Here is a 21,869-nt window from a genome sequence, read left to right as displayed (position 1 = left end):
GCCTGACCCATTCCTCCAAAGACAGATTTCAAACTCCATCAATCACAAAAGTGCTTTTAACTTTTTTGCTGTCCTGCTGTCAGCAAAAGTATTATAGAAACTACTCTCACAGAACTGACTTTAACAGATATATGATAGTTCAGGCATTTTACAGAACAAAAGCCAATTCCTACATCCATCTTGACCCAATATATCACAAATACATCAAGTGTTTGGAGGAAAAAGCAGTGCAAAAGGTGCTTAACTACAGAAGCCTGGGCTGGGAATCTGTCCATGTTGTTCATCAATAACTACCCACCCGTGTTAAGTCCATTTTTTAGGCAAGCAATTTTAAAGCAGACATAAATGTTAACAGGGATCACAGTTTTCCTCATTTACATTAGAGGCGTGGATTAGGACAAAGCCCCAGTCTCCCCCTCCTGTCAGTCACAGCGTATTTACAGCACAAGCAGATCTAATTTGGGGTGGTCTCCATTTTTAGCACACCTGTCAGTCTCAAACTCACGCAATCATGACCTTTAATCCAAAAACAGAGGACAATGCCAACAAATACTATCTATTAAATATCTGCACCTATGACATGCCAAGAGCTGTAATGCCACAACATCCACCACCCAGTTCCTGCTGTCCCATCGATGACTGTTAAATACAGCTGAGCCCATCAGGTCAGAAAGTCCACATACCCTGCTGCAACCTCTACCAATGTGTAACACATGCACATGGCACAGAAGCAATTTTGAGGGTTAGCAATTGTAGAAACACTTCAAATTTATAGCCCATAAAGTCCCAGAAACATAGATCAAATACTAATTTATATATTGCTGACATTCTCAGATTCCCTAAGGAAACCAAAACCCAAAGAAACAAAACTAAACAAACAAAAAAAACCAGTGATAGCCATCAGCAGTTTACAGTTCAAATATAGAACTGCTGCTTTAAATATCCTCACTCTCCACCCCCTTCCTTGTATCTCTTCCTGCCTGCCATTCACAGGAATCTCAAAGGGAAAACCCAGAGGCTAAGTACCTCTACAACATGAGAATAACAAGTGCATGCGCACTGTGCCACACAAGGGGCATGAGCAGAGGAAGCTGCCAGGGGGTCCAAGATAGAAAATGCTTGTGTATGCACATCTGTGCAACTTGGCACATTGTGGTTGCATCATGCTCTGTTTTACTACATAACCTGAAGGAATCCAAGGCTCCAAACCCAGCTACACTTTGCTACCAAGATCCACAATGCTGCTGCACTTTTCACTGTTTTTCATCCTATAAAAATCTGATAATTAAGATCCTGAAGCACCAAACGATGGAGGCATACAGCAAGGCTGCACTGCAAAGTGCTCCTGATACGCTGGCCTGCAAACACCCAGAACGAGTCACAGGCACAAACTGCTTGTGTCAGCTGTATTCTGTCCAAAATTTATTACTGAGCACAGCGACCTTCAGCCTTGGCATGGGTACAGAGCAGGGCAAAAAGTGTCAGCTCTGAATGCGGCAGCAGCAGGCAGGACCTGCCTGAAGACGCCAGTGGGCAGAGTGTGCTGGGCTGGAGCTGGAGCCAGGCCAGGGCAAGCTGAAGGCACAGGGTTCAGGCAAGCGTAGGTGGGGCCACCAGCACACTCCCAACTTGCAAACTCATGATTTATTAACAGCTCAACTGAAATTAAAGAGCAGTCAGGGGCCACAGGAGTCAAAAATATACTTTAAATTAAAGATCTAGAATAACAAGTGAAAAAAAAGTCACACAGCTACCACAAAGGTGGGCTACATTTCATTAGCTCCTTCAGAACTAGACAGATTTGAACCACAACCAATGCAGTAATGAGTGAGCTGACACACGTACTGGATGAAAATCCAAGCTACTAACACACACCTTGTTTTCACCCTATTAATTCCTTCTATTTTACTACTGCTCCAAATAAACTCAGGCATTACATCCCTTCTCAGGGAGGGACCACATGCTCTCCAGTTCCTAACTCTTCCCCATGGTAGTCAGCAATGGCAAGTGCCGTATTTTGTCGTCCAGGCTGCTCCTTCCAATGCAGAGCCCAGTCCTTTAAGCACACAACTTGATCTTCACACAGCTATTACACATAGTTTCCTATAACTGGAAACAGAAATGGTTTATTTCTCTTATGTGTTAAAAGATAAAACAAGGCTTGATCTCTCCTGGGAGAACAGAAGAAAAAAACATCTGACTTTTCTTTCATTTTCTTCCTGTATCTCAGCAGTTTCCTGAACAGCGGAAGATAGATTCATTAGCTCACTGTTTCCTCTGTGAATGGAAGTGGAGCTTAAGAGCCTCCCAGAGACTGCATACTATCTCCAAATTCCTTCCAGCTTTAGAAGCTTGAGACTAAACCTGGAGGACAAACTGATTTCCAGCATCACCTTGCTTCTATACCACAACCTGAAATTCACTAAATCATTTTTAAGTGGTTGTTTCAAATACTGTGACCTGATGAACAGCTCAGTTCCACACTTCATTCGACAGCATCTGCTGTGCTCTGCCAGCAGCAAGTGCAGATGCAGGAAGAATTGCAGTGTACCCAAGATAAAAGTTAGAAAAACAGAACTTCGTCTCAAACTCAGAGAGATTGTTCAAGTCCATCATAAGATTGAAAAAAAGTGCAGTAGAAGAAGAACTGAATGGAAAAGTATTTTGTAAAAGGCAGCCCTATGCTTTTCGAGATAATAATAGCCATTCTATTTCAGTGGAAGCACAGAGGATCTCTGTTAAAACACTCTTACAATAAAAGTTCTGCTATTTCATAGAAATAGCAGTCAGATTTTTCCTCATGTTTTGATTTTCAACTCTCCAACTAAGTAAGTATAAAAATGCCTTTAACATCAGTCCTCAGGGAGTCTGCAACATCCATAGAACCTTACACCTGCAATCATAACCAGAACAGGTTGCAATTAATCTACTAATCAAATAGGTTCCAATCTCCCATGGGCATAAGACATTTGCTGGGTTGCTAATCACTATGTTATTAAACATTAATTAAATGTTTTATTACTCTTGGCCTTCTCTTCTTACATATGATGCAGCAGATGTTTCATGCAAACAGATTCCAAAGCACTTGCAAAACAAAAGTAATTCCTCCTCGCCGTCAAAAAAAAATTATTTAGGAAGCAGGTAAGTGCTGCTTCCAATGTTTATTTTGCCTTTGTCTCAGGCCTATTGCTACATGACATGAAAATGCCTGACGTTACAAGTCGTGAGGGGCTTTTATATCAATCCAAATGACTCCCTCAGACCTGAGAGACGAGGCTCAAATTAGAAGACAAAAAAAGGGGAAATGGTGGGTGAAGACTGAGTAGGGAGTAAAGGGAGGGTGGAACTGGCAAGTGGAATTAGCCTGCAGATGATTATTTGCCAAGCAGAATTAAATTTTCAAGTAGTACAGTTTCTTAATAATGAGTTCCCAGATAACTAAGCTTTTAAAAGGTTAAGCATTCCCTGCTGAATTCAGAGGAAGGTTGGGCAGCTCCTCCATTGAGGCTAGGGGAATGGGAGAAGAAATTGGCTCAACTCGAGCAGGGAAGTTAAAATTAGAACTTACACTCCTTACACCTTATGCACATACACAATAAGCTATTCTCCCCAAATTCACGTTGGGTTTCCCACCCCCTGGTTTGTTAAGTTTGTCATGAGCAGATAACAAAATTTATTAGCTACTGCTGTAACTAAGAAAACCACCACATGTAAATACCAGGTCTAAGACAAACCCAAAATAATAAATACCCTACCAAATTTCAGATGATAGCTCCACATATAAGAATGTTTCAACACGCCTTCATAGTTTTATATAAAACCAATTCAAGCTTCCCCAAATACGTATCTTCATATTAAAAGGCAGCAGCACATTCTTCCCAGAGCTGCAAAATAATTTCACCAGTTGACCTTTGCTAGACACAAACAACCTATCATTCACTTGGAAAGGGAAAGCCAGCTATGTCAAAGTACAAATTTACTATAAGCTGTTGAAGAATTAGTGTTCCAAGCTTGATAAAACAGGTTATCAGACTTCATGCTTGAGGGTTTTTTCTGTAGTCAGCATTAGTGCTTTTCAAACATTGTCCCATTTTTCAAGAAATCATTTCCTTTGGCAAAAGAGTGTCACAGCACTAAAATGAAAAGATTAGGAAATCTTCACATTCACTTCTAGCTTAAATTGCTCCAAAAGAAAAAATACAGAGAAAAGCAAGTTTTAGTAACCATCTGCATAACAAGGTGTGTTTTTTAATGACAAATTTAAAAGCAGAGACACAGCACTATGATTAGATTCACAACTTAGTCACACTAAAAAGGAACAGACATCTCCAAAAAAAGAAAGGTGCAAAAAGAAATTATTTCATATGTCAGGTGAGCACCATGAATTTAAAGTGACACATTTTTAGCAAATTTCAAAAGGCTACAGTACCACCTCATTGGGCTTCCAGTTTCAGAGTTTCCCAAGCACCAAGTCCAGCTGGACCAACACAGGACAGGGGCAACCGAATTAACATGAAGCCAAGTCCTTCTTCCCCCAGAATGTGCAAAAGTCATAGAATCACAGAATGGTTTGGGCCAGGAGGGACCTTTGAGATCATCTAGGTCCAACCTCTCTGCCATGGACAGGGACGTCTCCCACTAAGACCAAGTTGCTCAGAGCCCCATCCAATCCAGCCCTGAACATTTCCAGGAATGAAGTGTCCAGTTTCTCTGGTCAGCCTGTTCCAGCGTCTAACCACTCGCACAATGAAGAATTTCTTTTTAACATCTAACCTCTTTCAGTTTAAATCCATTCCTCCATGTCCTATCATACATGCCCTTGTAAAAAGTCCCTCTCCAGGTCTATTATAATCTCCTTCAGGTGCTGATAAGCTACTCTAGGATCTCCCTGGAGCCTTCTCCAAGTTGAACAGTACCAACTCTCTCAGCCTGTTTTCATAGGACAGCTGCTCCAGGTAGCTTTGTGAGCATCCTGACTTCCATCTTGCTTCCAGAAAAAAGTGAGAGCTTGCACATAGCCCTGTAGCAAGTAAATGGAAGAGAACTGCTGAAAACAAGAGACTGAAGGAACAAAGATGACTTGGTCAGACCAATCATCTTGGCACCACATCACCCAAAGGTTTGTCAGCAGCCATCAGCAGATGCTTCCAAGGAAGTTCCTAGTCATCCGGGACCCTAAAACCTGAAGACATCGACATTTAACTTCTCTTTACTGAACCTGTAAGTTGTTTCCAAAAATGCAATTGTAGAAGACAAGAGGCTCAATGCAAGTCAACCACAAATTATGACAGAAATTGTTTCTGACACCACCTACCATCTTTCCAATGGACTATGCATTCTTTTGTGTTTAACACACAGTGCTAGAGAGGATTCTCATAAGCTAACTCACTAAAACATCCACTGTTAATAATAATGCAAGCAGCAAAACCTTCACTGACCTTGTCAAATATTTCCCACTACAAGATCTTATTCTCATTGTTTAAGATCTTCCACTACACGCCTCATGCAGAACAGACATCTGGAGTTGAGTAATGATCCTGCCCCGCTAAGTCAGCTTCACTAAGGCCACACCTGGACTGCTGAGTCCAGTTCTGGGCTCCTCAATCCAAGAGAAACATGGAGCTCCTGGAATGGATTCAGCAGAGAGAAACAAAAATGGTGAAGGTACAGGAGCATCTCACTTATGAGGGATGGGTGAGGGGTCTGGGCCTGTTCAGCCTCAAGAAGAGATGACTAAGAGGGGACCTCATCAATGTCTGTAAGTACCTTCAGGGAGGGTGTCAAGAGGATGAAGCCAGGCTTTTCTTGGTGGTACCAAACCATGAGACAAGAGTCAATGAGTGGTAACTGATACATAGGAAGTTCCACCTGAATATGACGGAAGAACTTCCTTACTGTGCACTGGAACAGGCTGCCCAGAGAGGTTGTGGAGTGTCCCTAACTGGAGATATTCAAGAACCATTTGGAAGCAATCCTACGCCATACAGTCTGGGATGACACTGCTTGAGCAGGGATGCTGGAACAGATGACCCACTGTGCTCCCTTACAACCTTGCCCATTTTGTGATTCTGTGAATTAATTTCCTTATCCCTCACCTAACCAGTGAAAATATCTTTTTCACATTTTGTTGAAATCAAACTCTCTCTACAAAGGGGCTGACACACTTTAGCATTCAAAATCCCAACAGTATGAAATAATGAAGATTATTGTCTGCTGAGGATGTGATACTGCCTGCCCTGCTTATGTAAGCAAGACAGTATCACTTCCTACACATTCTGCACATAACATTAGGTTAAGACAAGAGTCACTGTATCTTGTGCTCACTGTATACTTACATTCAGGAAAAATCAGATAAATTTTAAAGGTGAATCAGTTAAAACTTTCTACATTGTTTAACTGGACAGCTGAATTCAGAAAGGTCTCAGACACACTTATTTCTCTTGGAAAGTTCATTATCTACTCAAGAAGTCAACTACAGTATTTTCACCCACAAGCAGATCCATGCAGACAAGCCAGTAGGACAGCATGCCACAGCTCAGTGCTCCACCAGGAAGGGACTTTCTTCTACCACCTGCACATGGCGTTGTGCTTTTGGACTGTGTACACGCTGTTCCCACTAGCAAGGAGGATTCTTTCCAAGAGATATTCATCAGTTCAAATCCAAACAAGAGTCCTTGCACTGTTTATCCTTCCTGCTAATTGATGGCCTTCATGTTGCCACAGAAATTGTTCAATGAATACACTGACTCTGTTATGCCTCCAACACTCCAGGCAACCCTCAACATGCCCTAGTTTTTCCTATGTCTCATACTACTTTCTTGTCCTACTAGATCTGTTAGCCCTGCGTGAAAGCAGATAACCTTTATGCCTGTTATGCAGTTACAGAAACAGAGTCATTGCCTACCAGGAAATCCAGCACACTATCTGCAAATCAGGTCCTCTCTTGCCCTTATGTTGACTTAATTTAAAAAAAAAAAATAGCACCAAGTTCCTAACTATTTGCTATGGCTCTTTAAATGCTGACTCCAATCAACCTGTTGTGGTTTCCTGCACATTGGGAAAGAACATTTCCATTTCATATGTTCTCATACTGCTGCTTTTGCAAATATCTAAATGACAAGTAGACAGGGTTAACAAATCCAGTATAATTAAGGAAGATCCAGGTCTCACAGGCAATTCTTGTGCAGGTTACTGTGATGTTGCACTACCAGAAGAATCTAACCTAGAAAGAATATAGAACTACTTAAAAAAAAATTACAGAGCTTCTAATACCACTGCCTCAACTAAAGATTATTATCTGTTGTTATAACCTGTTACCACCTTCTAATTTTATAACTCAGAATTGCTCACTATTTATAAAATATGTTCAGCAGAGCACTGCAAAGAAAAGAAGTATTATCCTCATTTTTAGGCATTCTTCAGAAATCCATGCTCACCTTAATTCTCCTGCTCTACATCCTGTTACGCCTGCCAGACTTCATCTGAAAAGTGCTCACCAAGTTGCTCAGCATCAGAAAACAAAACAAGTCCATCCACATAAGATACTCAATCTTCCTAATGGTTCCCTAGCCCATGTACTACATTTTGGAGTAACCAACTGCTATGTCCTCATTTCCACACATGCACACTTACTACTAATTCCCATGGTAGTCAGCAACACATCTTTTTAAAGGTTCCTCTATTATTTAACAGCAAACCTGAATTTTCTACTAAAGTGCCCACAGGCAATGTCAACACCCCCTATGAAGTTTTATTCTAAAAAGAAAAAAAATATAAGAAAGTAAAAAACCCTCCTCTGCCCACTTGCAGCCAGAGCAGTGCAACTGGTGGACAGCACAGCAAGTAGTATTCGTGTCTCACTGCAACACCCAGATATGCTGCAACGTCCCAGTTCAGGGACAAAGCAGCCTGCAACAAATTATTTCATTTATAATCAATCAACATGCCTGCACAGATAAACTCATCTGGTATAAATGACATGCCTGTGTTCAAGCCCAAAAAACCTGGTACAACCTTCATGACTCAATGTGCCTGCTGAGATTAAAGGAAGATGAATGCGTAAGGGCCTGCAAACTCAGTCTGATAAGCAGATCCTTGGACAAATCTTTGAATGAAGAAAAAGAAGAGGATGAATCTTTAAAAGACATCAAGTTATAGGTTCTGTCTTCATCACTTGATAAAGGTTAGGAGAGAAAACAAGGAGCTTTTAGTGACAGGGTGATTTTTGAAATTAAAAAAACCCTGAAATTAGATCCAGCTGTTGTTTTCCACATGCATTATTATGCTTCAGTGATTCAGACTGGATGTTTGTATTTTGACTAGTTAGCTGAGGACCTAAGCAATCTAATCACCATGGCTGGGCTTTCAAAGGAACAGCACAAATGAAGACGTGAAATGAGCACCTTTGTTGGGTTTGTAACAATTAGACCTGGCTTCAAATCTTAGAAGAACTAGAGAATATAGATGTCTGTAGTCTGCTTATTTGCATCATGACACATATAAGAGCCTCCATTACTCATCTCAGTTCACTATACTAAGCACTACATAAACAAAAACCCACCCTGAAGAAAGTAGACTGACTTCTCCTTAGTTGAAAGTCTGTAATGTATATTTAAAAATATGATAAACATCACACCTCACATTTTCACCTTAAAGAAGACTGAGTCCCTTCTTTGCTCCTGGCAAAAAAAAACATTACAAATGCTCAACGACCACTTCTTTGACATCACTTGTATTTTAAAATAAGTATCAACACCGTGCCAAAGCACCAAGGACTGTAATTAGAATGTTCCTTAATAGAATAAGTTTCTTGTTACCTTTCCATAAATATTTCTTATTTTGGTACAACTCTACGATACAACTCTTACAAAACCACCCAAATAAAGATCAGATTCATTTTTATTTCTTGCGGTAGATCATACAGGAGAGTCTAGGTCATCCAGCTAAACCTCAGTCTACATTATCCTTCAAATTTAATATCCCAGTGTTCCAAATAGGCCATATTTCACTGCATAACGCAGGCAGAAAATGTAATGGAGAAAACAAAGTGAAACAAAAAGCCTAAACAAGCTTGCTTCATAAACACACAAAGTAGCAGAAGAGGAATTCTTTGTATTGTGTAGGCTGGAAATAATTCTCTTTGTCACAAACATCTCACCTTCTCAGCCAGCAGGGACCAGGAAGTATCAAAGTCACATGAAAAAAATGGCAGCATTGCTAATTTTAGAATATGCCCAATAGTCAGAACTGCCTCTTAAGATGCTTGACAAAATACGTAAAACAGCTTCTTTTTATTATTTTCCCATGTCTTGGTACTACTTTTCCAAGAAGCAATGGGTGGTGCACATGTTGCCTTTAGCAGCAAAGAAAACAATTACCCATTACATGGCTCTCAAAGTTTTGAACATTTCCCAGAAGGAGCATGCCATTTGCTTACAAAGTGTCAGGCCCACTCAAGAAAACAACTGGAAAACAAAAATTACTCCTATTTTCACATTTACTTAAACCATCCTCATTTTGTTTGCTGACTTTGAGTTAATCCTCTTCAAGGAAGAGTCACAAATAAAATAAATCTCAATTACAGCTCAATTAAAAGGTTTTAAACAAAGCCAAAAGGGCTGAACTACAGCACAGTGCCGGAGGGTAGGGCACAGCTGTCTTGGTGACACATAAATGAGAAGATCTGTCCCTCTTCTTTGCTTCAGGAAGCCTCCATGGAGCAGCAGGTGGATCTCTTCTGTCCTTCCATGACTAGCATTTTATAGGTTATCCCTTCTTTTCTGTCAAGTGTAATAGCTGCCACAGCAGGATACTTGAATAACAAATACTGAGTTAAAAACAAGAGTTTGGAACTGCCTGATTTAGCAGCCATCCCTTTTAAAGATAAAAAACCCCAGTGTTCCCTGGTAAAAACTGAAGACAAATTATTTAATGATATATTCCAATCACACTCCACGACTGGAATGCTGCATCAAAGATAATTTAATCAAGTAAGAATTTAGTAAGCAATTGAGTGCCACAGGTAGATAACGTTGCTAGATATAAAAACTGTTTATGCTAAATCTTCTGTAGCCAAGCAAGTTTAGCCAGTGGGACTTCCAAGAAGTATCTGCACGCACCAAACATCCAAGTAGTCTCAAAAGCACCATTTTTATCCCATCAAGCTAATCTTCTATTTATACTCTACACAATACTCTCTTCCCTAACTAGGAGATAGGTGTGGAAGGTTCCTCCTGGGACACCATTTCTGCTCAACACCTGCATTAATGCCCAAGCTTTCTATAGCAGCAGCATTACCAAGCTCTCAAGAACATTAGATGAGCCTGCTCTCACGAAGACTGCCCTTCATTATCCACTTGCACTGGTTGCACACTTAGAAAGTCTTCTCCACTGCCACACCAAGACTGTCAGCCATTAAATATTTTACTTTTAGGTAAGAATGAAAAAACCCAAAACTACCCTACCAGCCTGTAATCTGCCAGTCTCAGAAATGCAAAGATATAGAGTCTCCATGGTAGCGATCCTGAAAGGCAACCAAAGATCTCTCCATAGAACACTACAAAATGAAGAACATGAAAAGCAATTTTTACCTTTCTTACACAGACCTACAAATCCATGCCGTAATCAAGGCTACCTCTGAGTAGCAGCTGTGATCCAGACATAAAACTGATTAAAAAATATAAAATAGAGAGGTTATCCCTACTGCATGCAGGGTTACTGTTTTTCTGTGTCAATCCTTCTCAGGCACTTAAGAGGCAGCAATCTTAAAAAAACAAAGGAAAGGAAATTATCTTTCAAAATGGAACTCAATTTGACCACAATCAGGAATTCTGCAACATCCAAGTACACTCTTACAGTTATAATATGCTGCAGTATGTGGCAGAGTTACAGCTATTCATGTGCTTTAAATGATACATTTCCATACCTTGATGAGTTTGGAATTCTTTTAAACTGCACTCTCCACTCTGAATGCCATTATTTCAGAATAGCATCCATTTAACCTCTGTCTCTTAAAACAGTCTTCACCTAATTTAGGAATGTATTTATACAGAATATATATTTCATAGACTATATATAAATGTATGTATTTTGTGAAAATCTGACATATGAACTCACTTCCTTTAGAAGACCTAAGAGACAAGAGGAAATAAACCAAAGCATTACTGGAGCACCTCTATGAGTTATCCGGACCAGTAGGGCAAAAGACTTTTTATAAATGTAATGTATCTTCCGGTTCTTTTTGTTGGTCAGTAAATACACATAGGACAGACAGGTTTAATTTTAGTCTCAAGTTATACACAAGAAGTGAGCAAGAAGAGAGAATACTGACAAAACAGGTATCTTGTTTTAAAGTCCCATCTTGGTCATAGTCTAGGGAGTACCACAGAAAAACTCATGGAAATAGAAAAGCTCAAAATCCAAAATAAATGCACCACTCAAACTGAGGCATGGATCTATAAAAGGCCTCAGGCAAATATCCAGGGGTTAGGAGCAGAAAAGCCCTCAAGAGCTCTTCTGACTCCTCCCTTTACAAAGAACACATTCCTAGGGCCCTGTATCCCTGCTAATGTGTGGGTTTCCACATGGCAACATGTTGAAACACATCTCTAAACATGCACAAAGCCACGTCTGCAGATGAAGAGCATTACCTCCTCTATCCTAGGCCAACTGCAGCTGGATGACACTGTATTCCCTGGACATTAATTATCAGTCCAACTCTCTAGCTAAAAAGGAGAAAACTGAAATCAGTGCTTATAGTACAAACTATTTCATCTCATATGCCAAACTGAAGACTTCTTTTGCACGAACAGCTATTATGCATCCAATTCAGTTGTTAGATTTGAAAACATCTCTGGGAGCAGCCAGAACTACAAATAATTTTGTTATACAGACTTTAAAATAATACAAAGTTAGAAATATGATTCTTAGAGCTCTTAGATCTTCTAGGCCACTGAAGTATGTCCAGGGAGTTTACAGCTGATACAATGAACAGTACACTGCTTTCTTCAAAGACTGTCAAAAGCAAGGGTAAACAGACTTTTTATCCATTAGGAAAGTTTGAGAAAATTGGAAAATGTAATGAAATACATGGCTGTGAGTGAGAATTCAGATCTCTACCCAGCCTTTTTGGTTGCTGAGAACAGACAGGCACTGTAACTGCAATTACAGCCCAACAACAGAATTGGCTCCAATAAGCTTCCAGGAGACAGCCAGATCAAGTACTGCTGTAAGAAAAGCTATTATCTTGGTAAATGTCTCTGATAATCTGGCTAAACTAAGTTGGACCAGAGCTACAAATCTGGCCTCTATACAAGAGCTAAAGCATAGATTAGAAAAAAACCTCTCTGAAAGCCAACGTAGCCCTCCAGCTGTTTAGAAGATGGAATAACAACCTGAACACATGCCCAGACATCTCCCATTCTGGAAATCTTACATGATAACCTCAGTCTTAAAGAGGGACTGTATTCCCCTAGATGAGGACAGCTAGGAGTAAAAGGGCAGTTTTGATCAGGCTCAATTATCTTTCTACTTCTGGTTTTATAAATGTTCGCAGTATTTGCTGAAGTCACTGAAAAATATTTTCAGCCTTCTATCCCCACTTGTGATACAAACACAAACCATCTCATTAGTCAGAAGACAGATCTATTGTTCTGGGTGCTCTTTCTAGCTATTAAACAATAAAATTAAGGCATCCTTTAGAGAGTAACACCTCCATGGTAGTGTTATGAACAGTGATTCACTATTCCTCAGATCTTCAAAGTAACTATGATGTGCAAGTCCTCAAAGACTTAAAAGAAAGGTGCTTAAATGTTACTAATTCTCATCACCATGTTTTTCCTTTGTGACTTTTTATCCCATGGGTGCTTCCAAATCAACTGAGATACAGTAAATAAAGGCATTCTTCTAAGAGAAGGCCTTAGAGAATAATGTTTGAATATTCAATGATCCTTAGATGGAGATATGAGAGAACTCAGCTAACACACATACAGATTAAATTAAAAAAGGAAGTTCAGTCCTTAGTTCAGAGGAAACCTGTAACGAAACACAGATAACGAGAGGTCACAGTGGAAGATAATCACAAATACATCAGAGCAAATCCAACCTCCACACTGCATTCAAGACTTTAAACATTGACTTAAGATGAAGATAGCATTCACTCTGAACCTCTGTGAGAACTTCAGGCTGAACATCAGGAGAAATTTCTTCACAGAACAGTTATTAAACTTTGGAATGGACTACCCAGGGAGGTGGTGAAGTCACCATCCCTGGAGGTGTTGAGGAAACAACTGGATGTGGCTCTTAGTGCCATGGTCTAGTTGACAAGGTAGTGATCAGTACAAGGTTGGGATCAATCTTGGAGTCTTTTCTGTGACTTCGATATCCATTTGTGTGCTTGAAGGAAAGGGTCCACAACTCAGGCATGTACAAAGGAAGTCAAGGCTTCTATGAGTTATCCAGTAGTTAGCAGACACAATGGCTTCTCTTCAACTGTACCCTTAACATTCTCATGACAAAGCTATGACACATAGAAATAGGAGTCTGCAAGATGGATCTGCTAAAACATTAAAAAGCAAGATGATGCACGCATCCTGTGTGAACCCGGCAAAGGGAAATCAAACCTGCACAGAAGAGACAGTGGTACCACTTCCCTTAAAACTTTACAACTGGGTTCCCCAGCACATATCAAGAGGCTGGGTGTCAAACTCCTGTCTGCTTGTCAGTATATCGACATGGCTATCCATAGTCTGAGCTTACAGACTGCAAAACATAACTTGGGTAACCTGACCGAAAGAAGAGTTAAAACAAGTAACTTTGGCACATCCCTCCTCAAAACACCTCAGATACACCAACAGTCGCCTTAACAGATTGAAGCTGCCTGAAAATAGAGCCTTGTTTTCCAGTATAATGCTACTATCTGTTGTATCTTTACTGGCCACAGATAACCAAGAGCTAAGAAACAAGCTTGGGGGAAGTCAGCGAAAGTGGAACTAATTCAATCCAATTTGAAGTCATATTCTCACAGTGGTCTGTTAACCACTGAGATCCTGAGAGCAAAAGATGCAAATCATTAATCAACAGGTTCACTTTTCACATGCATATTTACAGAATTATACCTTCAACCATGAGAAGAGACACAAAACCTATTACAAAAAAAACCTGGGTCAGCTCTAGATTTCTGAATGCTTTAAACAGAAGAGTCTCTTGAGAAGTTAACTGAACTTAAAAACCTAAACACCTAGTTATTTTTCAATGGAAATTCTTCCTTGTGGTTTTACATTTTTCATGTGAGCTGCTATGATCAAAACTGCTGTAAATAAGTTAACATGAACAGTGGATACGGGCTACTTTGAAAAGGTTCTTTTTATACTTAGCAGCTTGATATATCTGAGGCAGGAACTGAAGGAAAGTTGTTGCTTTCAGAAGCATTTCAAACAGCTCACAAAAGTACACGCACCAGCAGAGAAAGAAAGAAACCAGAACCTCAACACAGACTTATTCTTCCATCCTGCTGCTTTATTGGGCTTTAAGGCTCAAATTAACACTATGACTTTACATATTAAAAACAAAAAACCAACAAACCAAAACAAAGAAACAATAAACATGCAAATGCTCACAACACCTATTCCTTCCATAACTAAAAACAGGAAAGAGCACTGCCTACTATTCAGTGGCCTCAGCTTTAGCAATGCAGTGCTTCACATTTATGGACCATCAGGGCCCTAGTTTGACATCCTCTCACACTCCAGAAGATCTGCCTATTTAAATAATTCAGGCAACTAAGCCAAGGGCACACACGGTTGGATGGCTAAACCAAGGCAGTCCCTGAATGATTTGACAGACTGGATGGCATGAATGGTTCCCATTACAGAATTTGGCTTTCTTTTGCTGCACACTTTATGTCTGTGTGAACCATTAACAAGAAATGTGATGCTCAATCTAGACTGTTTGAAAAGGTGCAGGAGGAGTACAAACGCTCTTCATCATTTAGATTTCAACAGCCCAATGCTAAAAGCAGAAACATCAAGTATTGCAATTCAGATAGGAGAAATTTAACTACTTATTCTCAGTCAACTGTGAAATATTTCTAGCAGTTCACACATTTATTCCATTAGGATTTCTTAAAAACCTTAATGGAATGACAGAAATAACAAAAAATAACTATTTATGCTAACATGCCTCTTTGCTTATTATTGGTTTTTGCACGATTGGACAGCAATATGACAGACTCTTAAGCTGAATAATATTCCAATGAAAATGCTAACAAAAGTAGTGCAAGAATTTTTATGCTACCAGTATTTTCTTTTCAAGCATCACAATTAAGATGTGTCACTTGAGGGCCTGCACAGACACATGGATGAAAATAATTGAAAATACTATGAATCTTTTAACGGCACCTATTGATGCTTTGCCCTATTTGAACCTATTATTATGCACTTGTGGGATGGAAACAGAAACACAGTATAGATCTGTGAAAGACAGGTCATTCAATGTCTTTTGGAAATTTTGCCATTTCAAAGCATTTTGGTCCCAAAGTTTGTGAACAGCTGCCTTATACTGTTTTTCGAAAAGAAACATCCCTCTCACCCCTATTAAGCTTCTAACTGAAAAAAAAAAAATAAATCCAAAACCTACCATCCCAAAAATAGAACCTTCCTTAACCTTTAATTAATTAAACAAATTAAATTGTTTCACAGATTAAATGACAAACAGCACATAGTTTGTGAACTGCTCATTCAAATATCAGGTAATTGCCCAAAATTACATTACTTAATTCCTCACACTTAGTATGGAAAACTAGCTTACTGGAGACAGAACTACAATCTGAAATAAAGCATCAATCTCTAGGCGGTATTTTATTTATTCCCTTCAACTATTCCTACCAATAATGAACTCTAGACACACACATTCTAAAATCCAGAACAATTCAGAGACCCTGTTTAAAACACAGTGCCGTGCAGGAACTGCAATGTCAAACTGAAGAACCACTGAACTGCAACAAGGGAGTAGAAAGAAGAAGAAGCATTGCAAACTATCTTTACCATCACAGAAACTGTAAGATTTAACTCTTCAGCACCGATTTAACACTCAACTTCTTTCTGGTCCGGATGAATGCTAGGAGGCTGACTTGTCATATTAATAGAAAAAGAAGAAAGAAAAAAAGGCAACCCCCCTCTGGTAATTCCAGCTTTCAAGCTAGCTTTAAACTTGGACAAAAGCATCTCAGCTTCCTGGCGGAGATCTAAAATAAGCAACTGAGGTACATATTCCAGACCTACACCATAACTGCACTCCGCATTCACAAAATGCAGCAAGAGCCTAGAAGTTACACTCTCTTGGGACTTCCTAAAGTTTCTGAATCATGGCCTTTCAGTTTCAAGATTACCTGCTGGCTCTTCCCAAAGCATTTTTTTTAAAAATCTCATGACTAAGGAATCATACTGCATGTACCAAGATAAATATATCACGATAGACAAGCACAGGGATAAAGCAGGCACCAGCCAAAAGCATACAGATGAAAATTTCATTCACGATTCAAATATCAGGAAGCAACTTCCACACATCGCCTTCCTCTTGTTGCTTGTCCACCACTGTGATCAGTGCAGACTGGTACTTCTCAAGTACCCCTTCCTCTCTTCCCTCAGAAAGTGGTAACAATAAATCAAACAAGCTACCACCACCTTCGGCTACCTACAGTAAGGTTGGCTTTTTTCCCTCAATCATTGCTGAAGTGGAAGTATGCATTAATGAGAGAGGAGCGGCAGATTTCTTAAGGAGCTCCACTGACCAAGCCTTGCCTCTGAACTCAGGCAGCTGAGCACGGATGGCAACAGCCCAGCTGAGCTGTACCCACAGCTCAGCTCTCTGAACACAAGAGCTGGTCTGCTCCTGCACTGCACTCAAACCATCCAGCCAACAGACTTTCAAAGTTCTCTCTTTAACTGGTAAATTATGTGGTCCAGCATTTACTACCTATATCAGGCATTCCTAAAGAGTAGCATACCCTGAAGTAATTGTATGTTATTCTTTATATAAGATACATCTGTCTAGCTTCCAAATCTGTCCAGGCAGAGGCTCCTATTCAACCTGCAAGAATTTACACCTCCTGCCAACATAACATACACTTCTACATCAGGAGGTGAAAAAAATGGCAGGGGGGTGGGGGGGGTGCTAAACTGACAAATGATGGGAAAAACTAGGGAGCTTAGACCAAAGGTAGATGATGCTGTATAGTTGGGATAAAACTCTGGAATAAGAATATGAAAAAATGCAGAACTTGGGTACTAGTGCAGGCAGATGTGACCCATACGAATCATGAAGTTTAAAAAAGTATTTTTAAATTAATGCTATCTATCTGCAGATCTACACATGGACTTGACTATTAACTGGTTAAGTCAACCCAAACACCTGATTTAGGGACATTAAAGCCTCCAGGTATTGGACGTTCTGAGCTTGTATTATCACATGTAGACAATTAATTCAGAGTCCAAACTGGAAACACCCTACTTAGCTTTTCAGTTTAGCTGTTTTGCTTTAACAAAGAAAAGGTTAATATTCAAGAGATGTAATTTTTTTTTTAATCACTTAAAGAAACACTCCAAAATAAAGATATAGTCAGATAACAAAATGTTACTGAACCAACTTCCAAAACAAAAAGCAATCAAAGACCAACATATAACTCTAGATCCCCAAGAAAGACTCATTAATAAAAAAAGTTAGATGTCACCAGCTATTAACATCTGATGGTCAGGATCTAAAATGCTTGGCCAGGCTTTCATTTTACACACTGCAAAACCCCAGAGTTATGAGACTAAAACAAAGATTCTTGTCAAAATTCCTAGCTGACATCTACCAAGCATGACAGGGTATAGGAAATATCCTGACCCTCCCCCTAAAACCTATGCAAAGAGAAGAGAACAAAAAGCTCCTTCTAAGTACTAGGTTTAGAATTTGTTTTTCCTTTTCTGTTTTACCTCTTCTTTATTCTCCTAAAATAAGGCACTCTTACATCATATTGCATGCCTCCCAAGTACTAATTACCTTCAACCCATAATACAGTCCAGAAATAACTCAGATGTAAGAACTATGTAAGAACTTTATATGCCTTCCTCAATTAGAAGTAAACAAACCTTCATTACTTCAATTTAAATGTATATTACCCATTTTTCATCTAATGCATCTGTGATATGCTGACGCCTGTGATGATGATAGCATAAAATTTGAAGATTCAAGGAGAGGACAGACACTAATTCCTTCGAAACACTTCAAAACAATGTTTTTGCTATGAATAAAGGACACAAATTACAAATATTACCAGTGAAACTAGCTGTGCATGAGGTCTTACTGTGAAAACAAGAAATGCTAAAACCAGTACCTCTGCTATCATGTACTGCTTCCACAAGTTGATCTGCAGGCTGCTTGACTATAAGGGAAAGCAGCCAAGTACATTAAGTACCAAGCTGAGGACTAACAGAAGAGATGAGATGGCTTATGGTTCTTAACTTTCATTTGGTTTGAAAATCACTAGGAAAAAAGATTGCTCTTAGGAAGGCTACTAGTTTAGAATAAAGGATCACTAGTCTATTAAAACCACCAGGACAGGACACGTTTATACATCAGGAAACAAGAGAAGTAAGCGATTTCAGCCCAAACTGCCCTGGGCTCAGTACTAGTTATCCTTTTGCTTGGCCTTCACAATTTCTGATTTACTCTAATGTAGCCTTCAACTTTATAGGTGCAACAACTAAGAACAAAGCCCAAACGTTTCTGTTCCTTCCAGCTGCTTAATTACTAATGATTGGAGAAGAGTTTATACTAGAAAAAAGTACCCTTAAGACAAGCTTTTTACTTGTTTCCACAGCTCACTGTCCAAGAAATCTGGTCTGCAACCTGGAAACAGCACATCAAATCAGGTTTTTTAGCTTCCTGATTTGCACTAATACAAATAATCATAGTGACTCACTGATTTTCAGGTTAAATTACTGCTTTATCATAATCCATCTGTTTAATCTTTAGTCCCAAAAAATTTTGTGTATTTATGTGCTCCAATGAAAATAAACTAAGTAAATCAAAAACACTGCCATCAAAGAAAATCAAAAACATTGCCATCAAAGACATGAAAAAGGAGACAACATTCATGAAATGATAATGCATAGGCTCACCTTAAATCTTTTATCCTGCAGGACTTTCTTAATGGCCACAAGCTCTCCTGAATCACAGAGTTTGGCTTGATACACAACACCAAAAGATCCATTTCCAATCACCTTGGTGTCTGTGTAGCTGACTTCTTGTGGTCGGTCCGGACCTTGTCCAGGAGTTGCCACTACTGTAGTTACCTTGCTGCCATCTTTGTCTCCTGCAAAGCAAGAGATACACAAATAATCAAAATACATGTGTAAACAAGATGACCAACAAGACTAAAACAGAGGAGGGTAAGACAAAGATTTAGATCAGCAAATATACCTTAATATTAGAGAGAGAAACAGAAAACCTCAGAAAAAATGCAAAGAAAACACTAAGCATGTCTTTTACCAATATATATTAAGTGGTGACAATTTTTCATTTAGATTATTGCTAACAAAAATTTGCTTTCCAGAAGCAAATAATTGTGCAATAAAAGGTAATTTACAAAGAAGCCAAGTACTTATCCCTACATCTGATTATCAAGTAAGTGATATTAAACACAGTGTTGTTTGCATTACCAAAATGAAGCTTTTTCCTAAAACTGAAGAAATGAAACTGCCAGTACGAGCTCAGATCAGCACTCTGACCTTTACAGACATTTATGGGGCAACAAAAACCAGGAGCACTTGCAGTTTGTTACAAACCCACCCACATGTAAAGCTTTAGCTTGCAGTACTAGGAAGCATAACCTTTGTCAAACCTGGATGTGTGCACCTGAAACGAAACCTAGGCTACATCAAATAACACAATCCTGTTCCTCCCTTCTTCCATGTCTGGACTTCCTTGCAAAGAAGGGAGGCACTTGCTGGGGCAGGGGAAGAGGGAGAAGGATGACAACAGAAGGCACTTAGCTGGTATCTCAACATGAACCAGAACACAGCCAGGGACAGTGCTCAGGATGCAAGATTGCAGTGGCAGCTGCACAGGTGAATATGCTTTGGCACAGATACAGCAGCTGTGGGTTTCACAGGCACTTTCCCAGCCAAAAGACCCAAGTCACTATCACCTACTCTCAGCCCCACTGTTACTACCAACAGTGCTTTGCCCTGCTCAAAGTCTGATTTTGTTCATAAAGGAGCAAAGCTTTAGGCATTTTACAAGCACACTTTGGGCATTTCTTGCCCTTCAGCTGCAATAAAGAGCCCCTTTCAGGCTTGGGTTACAGAACCAAATAGGGCTGCAAGAAAAAACAGAACCTGCTGTTCCATGGCATTTACCACAATTCTATAGAAACTCTTCTCAAGAAATGCTCATCACATCTACTTATTAACAAACCTTCTCTCCACGACTTTCTCCAGGTGTTCTCTTTTCATGCATTTAGAAAAATCTTTCTAACAGATAGCTTGATTGATGGTGCTAGTGCAGTGCAGGCAAAATGCTGCTTGTTCTCCTCCAAAAGGGCATGGAAAAAAAAAAGCCACAGCTCATGCCTGCTCTCTTCCCCCACTGCCTCCTTCAAATATGAGGGCTGCTGCAAAGGAAGTTATTTCTCTTTGGGGAACCTCTCCCCTCACTGCTGAAAACGATGCAGGTACAGCACCTAAAACCAGATTCTGCAAAGGAAGCTTATCTCAGCCCTACCCAGCATGCTGGCGACTTCTTGTGTCTGACTTGCAACACACTTGTTTGTACAGCCCAGCAAAATGTTTGCAGCTTGTGCAATGCTTCAACCTCATGATCAGCTTGTGTATCGAGCTCTCCTCTGCGGAGCTGCTGCCTGTCCAATCCTCATCCACCTTCCACTTACATACCTGACTGCTCTTATCAAGACCTAATATTCTGCATTTGTCCTGACTGAACTGCATCCAAGGCTAGTGAACTCTCTTCCCAGCTTGTCACATCCTTCAAGCACAGTCACTATCCAGAGATCCATTTCCCAATGGTACATGAAATTTACCTGAGAAACTGGTGAAAACTGGTGAATCCTATGAGACTGCCTAAAAGCCTCGCAAAAATCCATTACATACCTCATCCTATTTTTTTCTTGAATGCCCTGCTATGCTCAAACAAAATAATCAAAACATTTTGTATGCCTTTCATGGGATTTCCCGTAGTTCATTGTTTTCCTTGATTTCTCATGAGAAAATCAGTTTGAAAACTTCAGTCAGGATGCCCACATCTACTACTACTTCCTCTGCATCTGTAAGACTCCGAAGAAAAGCAGGTGGCTTGACATGATTTCCTCCTGAAAAATCCACATTAACTACTATTCATCTCTTCTGCTGCCTTTTAGGCTCTTACAAATTGTTTCCTTTTATGATTACAACTACTCCATGAAACAAATTAACAAATCAAATATAAATAAAGCACATTAGTGCTAAGGGTGCCAATTACTTGCCAAGCAATACAGAGTAGGTATAGCCTTTCCCCATAACAGTCATAAGAAGTTGAGAAGCAGCTTTATAGATCTGGAGAGAAAATAGGGCATGGGGTAGAAAGGAGCACTAGACAGATAAATGTCTTTTTACAGGGAGAGAGAAAAGCATAAACAGAAGCATATTAGCTGCATGGAAAATTCACTCTCCTCTTTGATAACTGTAAGAAATAAAAGGAAGGGAGCCACAAATACAAATAAATGTTTTTGGGTTTTTTTGTAAACAAGTTGGAAGTGTAACTCTCATAGCAGCAATACATTTATTTGCCCAACTGTTTTATGATTAGCATTCTAACTCATCAAATATACAAAT

At 39.6% G+C, this 21,869-nt stretch overlaps 1 protein-coding gene across 1 annotated transcript in view; it reads right to left on the bottom strand.

The window, feature by feature from the left end:
- The window catches only part of GSK3B (glycogen synthase kinase 3 beta), a 149,070-nt gene that overhangs the window by 74,839 nt on the left and 52,362 nt on the right, over window positions 1-21,869 (bottom strand). Inside the window, exon 2 of the mRNA XM_058856055.1 lies at window positions 19,161-19,354. Within this exon, the coding sequence (XP_058712038.1) occupies window positions 19,161-19,354 (194 nt within the window). The remainder of the gene's footprint in view (window positions 1-19,160; window positions 19,355-21,869) is intronic.

Source organism: Poecile atricapillus, chromosome 1 (assembly GCF_030490865.1).
Source record: "Poecile atricapillus isolate bPoeAtr1 chromosome 1, bPoeAtr1.hap1, whole genome shotgun sequence".
NCBI lineage: Eukaryota > Metazoa > Chordata > Aves > Passeriformes > Paridae > Poecile > Poecile atricapillus.
Note: the sequence above shows the minus strand (reverse complement) of the source record. Positions and strands in the feature narration are given on the sequence as shown.